At 48.4% G+C, this 10,997-nt stretch overlaps 1 protein-coding gene across 1 annotated transcript; it reads right to left on the bottom strand.

The window, feature by feature from the left end:
- Positions 1-4,674: 4,674 nt before the first annotated feature.
- On the bottom strand, positions 4,675-10,938 carry LOC134057330 (olfactory receptor 14J1-like; the record flags this gene model as incomplete). The annotated part of the gene is made up of 2 exons (XM_062514321.1): positions 4,675-4,758; positions 10,297-10,938. Coding segments are annotated over 2 exons (726 nt in total), but the record flags the coding sequence as incomplete, so codon positions are not given.
- Positions 10,939-10,997: the final 59 nt, after the last annotated feature.

Raw genomic sequence — 10,997 nt, 5'->3', positions numbered from 1 at the left:
CTTCACAGACTCAAGTCATGGCAGCTCTTGCACCCCTCCAAGCGGCAGTGGTCAACTCTCGCCCCCGCTCTAATGGTAACAGCAAGATAAAATGTTTTCGCTGCAGCAGTAGTGGACATATTCGACAAGAGTGTGCTGTGACGAGAGTCTGGTGTGGGAAGTGCCAGCCCAACACGCACAACACCAGTGCTTGTCGTTGAAAGTCGGGAAACTCGAGACACAGCGCGAGCAGCGGCCGCGTGGGGACACAAGTTGCAGCTGCGATGCCGTCAGGACCAACCAACAACTGCAGCCAGCCACCAGCGGGAGCCTCGGCATGGACGTGGCAGCCTCAGTAGACATCACAATCCTAACCACAATGCCACACAAAATTCCCACAGGACTCCTTGGACCTATCTTAATAAACGGACAACCGGTGGGAGGACTACTTTTGGGTCGCTCATCTGCGTCAATGTTGGGACTTTTTGTTTTACCTGGCGTTATAGACTTGGACTATGAAGGAGAAATCATGATCATGGTCCATACCCCCTATCCCCCAATAAAAATCACCAAAGGGCAAAGGTTGGCTCAATTGGTACCGCTCCCACAATTAACCAGAGAAATAACTCCTTTACAACAAAAGCCCAGGGCACAAGGAGGTTTTGGCTCCACCAGAGGACTGACATTGCTCACATTAGACCTGTCAACACGCCCTAAGCGACCTTGTCAGTTACATTTCCAGGGCCAAAGCATTAAATTAATTGGACTGTTAGATACAGGCGCAGACTCCTGTATTATTTCCCCAGGAGAATGGTCTTCCAACTGGCCGGTACAAGCTGCAACAACCACCGTAACCGGTATCGGAGGAATGACACTGGCTAACCGCACTCCCGTCCTCACCGTAGAAATAGAAGGTAAACAAGCAATGGCATCTTTTTCAATAGCCACGCTTCCTCCCACAGTACAATGTTTAATTGGGCGTGATGTATTGTCACAATTAGGACTTGTTCTCACTAATGAACACCCTTTAGGGTAGCTGCCATTGCTTGGACTTTCCTGCTCCCACTCACCTGGACCACTAACGAACCTGTGATGGTAAAGCAATGGCCTTTAAAAAGGGAAAGTCTAAAACATGCACATCAGCTGGTACAAAAACAATTTCAACAAGGACATTTAAAATTGTCTACCAGCCCATGGAACACACCTATTTTTGTAATAAAAAGAAATCTGGGAAATATCGATTGCTCCACGACCTAAGAGCTGTAAATGACCAGATGGAGCCAATGGGGGCCCTTCAACCGGGTCTCCCTAATCCGACCATACTGCCTGAAAATTGGCCCATTCTCATCATTGACTTAAAAGACTGTTTTTTCACGATTCCACTACACTCGAGCGACACCAAGCGTTTTGCATTTACACTACCAGCAATTAACGGAGGAGAGCCAGATAAGAGGTTTGAATGGACTGTTTTACCACAAGGCATGCGAAACTCGCCCACCATATGTCAGCTTTATGTTGATGCTGGACTGCAACCTTTAAGACGACAACCGCCTGACACAATTATTTATCATTATATGGATGATATTTTGTTTTCACAACCCGAGGACTTTACAAAAGAGCAAATAGAAAAAATCAGAAAAACATTAGCAGATTCCTCCTTAATCATAGCTCCAGAAAAAGTTCAAAAAACCCCACCGTGGAAGTACTTAGGCTGGACTATAACTAAACAAATAATCAAACCACAAAAGTTGTCAATTGCCACTACAATAGCAACTTTACACGATGCTCAAAGACTTTTGGGAGACTTACAATGGCTAAAACCAGTTACAGGCATTCCAAATAATTTACTGGAAAAGCTACAACCATTGCTAAAGGGAACTGATCCCTGTACGCCTGTGAGCCTCACGTTAGAACAACAAAAAGCATTACAACATATTGGCACTTGCATTTCAGAAGGTTTTGTGTCACGCTTAGATCCGGAGCTACCCCTATGCCTTACCATTTGGCATAATGCACCCCACTTACTTGGAGCTATTACGCAACGTAAAAAGAAAACGGGGGAGAGGGTGCTAGAGTGGATTTCGCCACCACTGCAGAAGCGAAAAACATTAACCACAAAAATTGAAAACCTTGCCATTTTAATAAAAAGAGGTCGCATGCGAATCCTGGAGATTACTGGCTTAGAACCAGCAGTGATTAATCTGCCCATCGAAAAACCTACATTGGATTGGTACCTGCTGAACTCTACTGACCTTGTAGAAGCACTGCTGGGAGCAGGAGCACGAATAGAGACAGGGACTCTGGCACCTAGAGCACTGCGATGGATAGGAGAATGGAGTTGGATCGGCAAGCCACTAAGAGAAGAAAAGCCCATCCCTAATGCTGTTACAGCCTTCACCGACGCGGGAAAAAGGACGCGCAGAGCAGCGATTGTCTGGGAAAAGGGAGAGAAATGGCACCAGCAACTCCTGGAAGCAATGCCCGAGGATAGTTTGCAGACATTGGAGCTTTTGGCTGTCGTATGGGCAGTGACTCACATCACTGAACCTTTGAATGTGGTGTCCGATTCACTTTATGTAGTGGGGGTTGCTGCCAGAATCGAGGATGCTGATATTAAGAATGTGCAGAACAAAAGGCTGTATGAGCTGTTTTTACAGCTCAAGCGTGCTCTGAGAAACAGAACAGAGGCCTATTCAGTGTTGCATATTAGGAGTCATAAATGGAATGTAGGCCTAGGAGAAGGAAACAAAAAAGCTGACGACTTGGTATCTGCGGCCATTACAGTACCTCTGCCTCAATTTACATTAGCCAGAGAAGCTCACTCAATATTTCATCAAAATGCAAAAGGCTTGCAAAGACAGTTTCGCATCTCGCAAGCCGAGGCTGCAGCAATTGTTAGGAGCTGCCCTGTTTGTGCCAATCACAATAATGGCGTGGGCTTGGGAATGGGGGTCAACCCAAGGGGGACCGTAATTAATGAAATCTGGCAGGCAGATGTCACCCATGTAGCTAGTTTTGGTCGGCTGAAATACCTACATGTTACTATTGATACATATAGTCATTTTATTTGGGCTACAGCACAGCCGGGTGAAAAGGGGCTTCACGTAGTCAGACACCTGACTAGCTGTTCCGCAGTCATGGGAGTTTGCCAGCAGTTAAAGACGGACAACGGGCCCGCCTATGTCAGCCGCAGGGTTCAAAGCTTCCTGAGTCAATGGGGAGTCAAACATCTCACGGGTATACCGCACAATCCTCGGGGGCAAGCAATAGTAAAAAGGGCCCATAACACATTGAAAAGATATTTAGACAAATTTAAGGACACCCTAGACATACAAGAAAGACTTCAAAAGACATTATTCGTGTTAAACCACTTGTGTGTATTTGGGCAGGAAGAGGTTCCGGCTGCTGTCATGCATAAAATACGTGAGCCAGACGATGACAGGAAGAAATCAACAGGGTTGTGGGTCAAGTACAAATATCTCCAAACAGGACTCTGGCAAGGTCCAGCTGAAGTTCTCTTTTGGGGAAGGGGTTATCTCTGTGTTTCCACCCCTACAGGGCCTGAGTGGATCCCTGCGCACTGGACTAGGCCAGCGAACCGACCACAAGGTGGAGACCGTCAGGAACCGACCCCTGCAGTTGGAGCTGCTGGTTCGACCACATCGGCCCTTTTTGTGGACAATACTTAGCCCAGCTATCACAGAGCCTAGAACAGCAGATCAATTAGCATATTTGCTTGCTTGCTTAGCCAATTTTTGTGCCGAGGAGTTAAGGCTTTATGGATGCTTAAACTGTGGGGACCAATATCATCATGCATGGGTGCTGATACATTGTGGGGGTTGTGGTCAAGACACTTGGGTACATCAACAGGCAACAGGTGGGAGATTGTGGTGTTTTTCGTGTCGAGGAGCCTGGAGAAATAAGACTCATCGACAGGCACTTGAGGAAAGCACAGGATTACCCTTCCACCAAGCGGTTCCCTTATATGAGAGCCCTGAGCAAAAAGTTCTGGCATATGCCCGTTGGGAGCTTCAACGCTCAGTAGAGAGGGCTAGAGCAATACGTAACTCTCACATAGTACAGAAGCAGTGTGACGTGTATTACAGAATCCCTCGACAGTGGGTAGTCCACCCCCAAGAGTGGGAAGCACTCTGTAACAGATATCAGCGGTTGAGAGTTAAAAAGCAAGCACAAAAGAATAGAAAGAAAGATCAGCAATGAGAGAAAGCGAGTTAAAGCTAGTGTGAACTACTGTAACATCATTTTACCTATATGCTTCCGCTGCTATTTGGGTCCCTCCACAGCCAAAAGAGAACATATGGGTGACGTTAGCCAAAAAATGGGGTAAGAAGCTATATGCCTGGCACTGTTGTCGCCGGGAAATCCCTTTTCAACGTGCCTGGTAGGAGTGCCACTGAATTCATGGCCATGCCCAGAAGGAGTATCCTCCTGTAATGCCAGCAGTCCCACTAACAACGTGGACGGCTGGGACAAGATTATACCCCATTTTCCACAGGCTCCGCTAGAACCTCAGGAACTTGAAATATTTGGCTCAATTAAAGCAGATGCATGTGTCCAATTTAATTGGACAAGTGTGTATCGCGCAGGCCCTGGTAAACAGGGTGCCAATCTCTTATTTCCTATGGTTGTTAACGCTACCCAGCCGGTATACCGCAACGTCTCTAGGTGGTGCAATTATACAACTAGCAATTTGTCGCTGTCCTCTAACTCGCCAGTTAGTTTGCCTCCAGGAGTATTCCTTATATGCAGAGATCGTGCCTGGGCAGGAATCCCCTCCAAATTAGTAGGAGGACCCTGTACACTTGGGCGACTAACATTGCTTACACCAAATACGTCCATGATTTTACAACGACATAAAAGCTATTTTAAAAGCAAAAGGATGGCGCATGCTTTCACATCCGAATGTGATGATAAAGCCACCGTCTGGTCCCGTGGAAAGATTTTTGGGGCATCATTGGTCCCAAATATAGGTACCGCGCAAGCCTTAACCACCTTAAGAAAACTAGGATGCTGGCTTGCAAAACAAACTAATGCCACATCGATTGCACTGTCACAATTGTTAACAGACATTGATTCAGTGAGACACGCTACCTTACAGAATCGAGCCGCCATCGACTTTTTGTTATTAGCCCAAGGCCACGGGTGTGAAGACTTTGAAGGTATGTGTTGCATGAATTTATCAGACCACTCTGTTTCCATACACGCACAATTGCAGCAATTACATACACTAACCACACCCTTACAACAAAACTCTGGGTTTGGGCTTGAAGACTGGATAAAAAGTCTTAGTTTAAGTCCCTGGCTGTCGTCCGTATTGCAACATTTAATTACAATCGGGATTGTAATTTTTAGTGTGCTTATTATAGTGCCATGCCTTTTTAAATGCTGGCAAAGCGCAATAATGCGAGCTATAAATCAAAAAGGGAATACATCCCTACTAGCACAAAAAGAAAACGGGGCAGTGTGGAGAGCATAACAGAAGAATGGCTGCGTTGCAAAGGCCACGATACAATCAGGCCAGTCAAAGTGTAGCTGTGGCCTACGTGACTGCCTGCAGGGACACGGTATCCTTGAGCACAGATATTATACAAAAACAAGGTTGTTGAAAGCAGAAGGAGTGCAGAAAAGTATCTAAAATAGAGGAACTAGCAACTGCAAGGCTTGCTGCGAAGGTCATATGCATCATGAACTATATAACCAATGAAGAGCTGTAAGTTTGCAATATGTATGAGCTAATTATTGCATGTATAAAAGTAATTATCTAGCGCATAATAAACGAGGCTTGTTGATCATGATAGCTTGAGACTCGTCTCCCGTGTTTCTTCCGACAGGGCACGGCCAGGGATTTGGGGTGGTTGTGAGCCCAGGGCAGGAGCCGGCCCTTGGCCTTGCTGAAGCTCATCCAATTGTCCTGGGCCCATGGCTCCAGCCTGGCCAGATCCCTGTGCAGAGCTTGCTGCCCTGCAGCACAGCCACACTCCCAGCCAGCTTGGGCTCCCCTGGACACTGACTCAGGGTGCCCTCCATGGCCTGGTCCACATCAGCAAGGAACACCTTGAACTGCCCTGGCCCCAGTCCTGAGCCCTGGGGACACCCCTGCATGTGGCTCCATTGCCCAGCACTCCTTGGGCTGCACTTGTGCACTTGTGCTCCAGTTTGTCCCAGTATACCCCAGAATTGATCAAAGTATTCAAAATTAGTTCCAGTATTGCCCAGTATCAGTCCCAGTATGTCCCGGTATGTCCCAGTGTGTCTCTGTGTAAGCCCCCAGTCCATCCCAGTCCACCCAGTTTCCCCCTCAGCATTGCCAGTGTTCCCCAGTATGTCCCAGTCCTCCCCAGGGTTTCCAAGGAATACTGAACTTCTCACGGTTGCCGTGGCACCCAAACCCAGCAGTGGGGTCAGTGCAGTGTCCATGGCCACAGCCCCTGGCAGTGCCCAGTGCAGGTTGGGATGATGATCCACCCTCACAGCTGGCCCAGGGCAGCTCTGCAGTGGTTTTGGTGGCACCTTGGGCTGGCACACACCTGAGGAGTGTGTCTGTTTGCAGTGGGGGAAATTAGAAGATTGCTTCAAGAAAAAAGGAAAACCCCTTTGCCAGATCTCCTGAGGAGTGACCCTGGATCAGTATCGGTCACTGAATGCTGCAATCACCTCTGCTCTATAGAGAACAGTAATAAAAAGGACACCATTTAAAATAGGAATGTGGTTACATTTCTTAGAAGTTCTTCTTGTAATATTTGTCCTTAACTGAAGTTGAAACTTTGCTCATCAACTGCACCAGACCAGAGGGAAATCAAGGCAGAGCTGTGGTTTGTTAGGAAACCTCTCGAGAGCTCCAAGTCACAATCAAATTCCAAAGTTTCTTTTCCTTTTAATGGATCCCACTGAGGGACACAACTGAGAAAGTGTGCCCAGGTTGCAGTCAGAGCAGGAAATTGGAGGCAGTGATGACAGGAGGGGACAAAGAGAAGCCAAGTCTTGGTGGCCTGGGGCACAGCAGGGTCTGTGCCACCAAGGGCTGTGAGCAGACACCTTGTCCTGAGCCACTGGGGCCTCCTGGCACAGTCCCAGCAAGGCTGGGCACTGTCAGCCCTTGTCCTGCCCTCAGCATCCCCCCACATGCCAGTGGCCTCAGGGATCTGCTGGGACCAGTCCCTGGGGAGCCTTGGTCAGGAATGGCCCTGGGGGCTCCTTCATGCTCCCAGGGACTGCAGGGTTTTCCATGGACTTTGGGTTTTGCTTTTGCCTTGGAGTCTCTGAGAAGTTCTTGCAATCATGGCCTCCCATTTTCTGCTTTAATTAGTCTCTTTGAGAGCCTTTCTCAGTGACAACACTCAGTGGGGCTCATGGGATCTTTAAGGTACTTCAATTTTTGAGGTGCTTTCCTTTGTCCTTTCATCTCTCAGTCTCTCAGATGTTTTTGGACATTCGTGGCCCCCAATTCTCTCCTCGAAGGAGTCAAAGAGAATCCTGTGTTGGGGATGGACCTCAGTGGAACCCATTAATGCTTTGAGACACTTTGGGTTTTTCTTCTGACTCTCAGTGTTGGAAGGATAACTGCAATCTCCTCTCAGGCCCTGAGGTTCAAGGGCTCAGCACCAAATGCACCACGGGGCTCACTGGGATCAAGCAAGTCCTGACAAACCACGGCTCTGCCTTGATTTCCCTCTGGTCTGGTGCAGTTCTTCAGGAAGGTTTTCAAATCCACTTAGGGAGAAATATTTCAAAGAGCTTCTAAGAAATATCCATTCCTATTTTGAATGAATGGTTTTTAATACTGCTCTGTTTAGAGCAGAGTTGACTGCAGCTCTCTGTGACTGATGTTGATCCAGGGTCTCTCCTCAGGAGGTCAGTCCTGCTCAGAGGAGCTGTGACTTGAGGTCTGACCCCGTGTGGACAACCTTGCTCCATATTCCCCAACTCCATCCTGTCTGTCCTCCCTCATCTGGGATCTGCTTTGCTTGGAGAACTGGCTGCACTCAGACAGAGACAGGATTTTCCTTTAATTTTTTAGAAGAATCTAGAATTCCTAACTTTCACCATTAAAAACAGACACAATCCTCAGGTGTGTGCCAGCCCAAGGTGCCACCAAGGAGGTTCCCCTTCCCTAAGGCAGAACCCTGGAAAGAATGTTTGAGACCTTTGAACTCCTTGGTTCCCTGAGGCCTTGCAGTGTCACAAAGGTCCCTTGGTTCCAGGAGGTTCATTGGTGTCACCATGGTCTCTCTCCCTGGTTCCAGGAGGTTCACTGGTGTCACCATGGTCTCTCTCCTTGGTTCCAGGAGCCATCACAATGTCACAACAGCCCCCTGGTTCCAGGAGGTTCCTGCAGCAGGACTTCCCCTGTGGCACAGCACAGCTCATCTGTTCTGTCCATCAGCTGGGCCATCACTCAGGGCATCTTCCCCCTCTCAGCAATTGCTGACATAACCCAGGCTGGACATCTGTCCTGTGCTGAGTTATCTCTGGTGCCAGGGAGGTGGAATTCCCAGCTGACCATGAACATCCTGCCTTGAGAGCAGACTGAAGGGAGGGAGATAAGCCTTGAATTTCTGAGTGACACACACTTCACTGTACAAACTATAAAATATACACAAAACTTTCACCATACAAAACTCTTCTGCATAGTCCCTGGAAGCAGGTAGGGCTTCACTCCCAAATCTGGATGAATCTTCATGGTTCCTTTTCTGGAAGTTGAGTGAAAGGGCTCCATGTGCACTCCCTCATCAGTTCCGTGGTAAGTTACATTGACTCCTGGTCTCTGCTATTTCTTCACTAGCTGTAATATAGGTAACTTTATTGTGCAGTGTCTTTGTAGTTCTGTTTATGCTGCGCACTACGTATGTTACCTAAAGTCTCTTGTCTGTTAATCTTGAGTCCATTCAAAATAAATATTTCATTTTATATTAGACATAATTTGCCATTCTAAAGAACTTGTGAGCAAAGGGAGTTTGGAGTTCAGGTATCCTGAAACAGAGGTACTGCCACAAACCTGAGCATAAGGCAGGACTTGTCTAAGTTTTCACTAAAGTTTTAACATATTTCATTTAAAACAATGAACTAGAAATTTTTTTCCCATTTATTCTTTTCCTGTTTATAGATTGATCTGACCAGTCTCCAGTTTATATTGATCCCCAGCATCACCTCACGCACTCTGAACAGATATGAACATCAAGACCCTTTATGGCTGACAATCAATCACACTCTGTCCCTGCCCCCACCCCACCATTTCCCTCATCCAAGCCCTGGCACTCAGAGCAGCCCAGTGCAAATCTGAGCTTCCTCCAGTCCAGGCTGTGCCTGCAGCTTTCAGCTCCTTGGCACCAAGTCCCAGCTGCTTTCCTTGGAGAAGGAGCTGCCCCAGACACAGAGGGATGTTCATTTGGGGTCAGCAAACAGAAGCCAAGGCAGGCCCAGCTCCATGGCAAACACAAGTGCAGCCCAAGGAGTGCTGGGCAATGGAGCCACATGCAGGGGTGTCCCCAGGGCTCAGGACTGGGGCCAGGGCAGTTCAATGTGTTCCTTGCTGATGTGGACCAGGCCATGGAGGGCACCCTGAGTCAGTGTCCAGGGGAGCCCAAGCTGGCTGGGAGTGTGGCTGTGCTGCAGGGCAGCAAGCTCTGCAGAGGGACCTGGACAGGCTGGATCCAGGGCCCAAATCCAACAGGATGAGGTTTAACAAGACCAAGAGCTGGGTCCTGCACTTTGACCACAACAACCCCTGCAGTGCTCCAGGCTGGGGACAGAGTGGCTGGAGAGGGGCCAGGCAGAAAGGGACCTGGGGCAGTGATGGACAGCAGGGTGGACATGAGCCAGCAGTGTGCCCAGGTGGGCAATGGCACATGGCCTGGATCAGGAATGGTGTGGCCAGCTGTGCCATCACTGATCTGTCCCCAGCTCTGCACACAGACATTGCTGCTTCTGCTCCAGAGGAGGGAATACAAGGAGCATCTGCCATGAAAAGACTTTTTGCATATCCTATATTTCATTTAAAATGATGAAGAGCACAGCTCTGCATTGACACAATCTGTGTGTCACAGTAAATGTGGAGAGGAAAAAAGGAGAGATGGCAGAAACAATGGGCTTGGTTTATAGACAATATTAAAAACTGAAAACACAGATAAAAAACAGGGGAAAAAAATCCAAAGAGAACTAGCAAAGATTACTTTTATTACATGAGCTATGCAAAAATTTGCTACAACTTTAATGCTTCTTAAATTGTCCAGTCATCAGTGTCCACAGTGCAGCCTTGAGCTCCTGGTTCCTCAGCCTGTAGATGAGGGGGTTCAGGGCTGGAGGCACCACTGAGTACAGAACTGACAGGGACAGATCCAGGGATGGGGAAGAGATGGAGGGGGGCTTCAGGTAGGCAAACACTGCTGTGCAGATGAACAGAGAGACCACGGCCAGGTGAGGGAGGCAGGTGGAAAAGGCTTTGTGCCTTCCCTGCTCAGAGGGGATCCTCAGCACAGCCCTGAAGATCTGCACATAGGAGAAAACAATGAACACAAAGCAACCAAACACCAAACAACTACTTACAGCAATGAGCCCAAGTTCCCTGAGGTAGGAGTGTGAGCAGGAGAGTTTGAGGATCTGGGGGATTTCACAGAAGAACTGGCCCAGGGCATTGCCATGGCACAAGGGCAGGGAAAATGTATTGGCTGTGTGCAGCAGAGCATTGAGAAAGGCACTGGCCCAGGCAGCTGCTGCCATGTGGGCACAAGCTCTGCTGCCCAGGAGGGTCCCGTAGTGCAGGGGTTTGCAGATGGACACGTAGCGGTCGTAGCACATGATGGTCAGGAGGGAAAACTCTGCTGACATGAAGAATGCAAAGAAAAACACCTGAGCAGCACATGCAGAGTAGGAGATGTTGTTGGTGTGCCAGAGGGAATTGTGCATGGCTTTGGGGACAGTGGTGCAGATGGAGCCCAGGTCAGTGAGGGCCAGGTTGAGCAGGAAGAAGAACATGGGGGTGTGCAGGTGGTGGCCGCAGG

Source organism: Cinclus cinclus, unplaced genomic scaffold, assembly GCF_963662255.1.
Source record: "Cinclus cinclus unplaced genomic scaffold, bCinCin1.1 SCAFFOLD_32, whole genome shotgun sequence".
Classification (NCBI taxonomy): Eukaryota; Metazoa; Chordata; class Aves; order Passeriformes; family Cinclidae; genus Cinclus; species Cinclus cinclus.
This window is presented reverse-complemented; position numbering and strand designations above follow the sequence as displayed.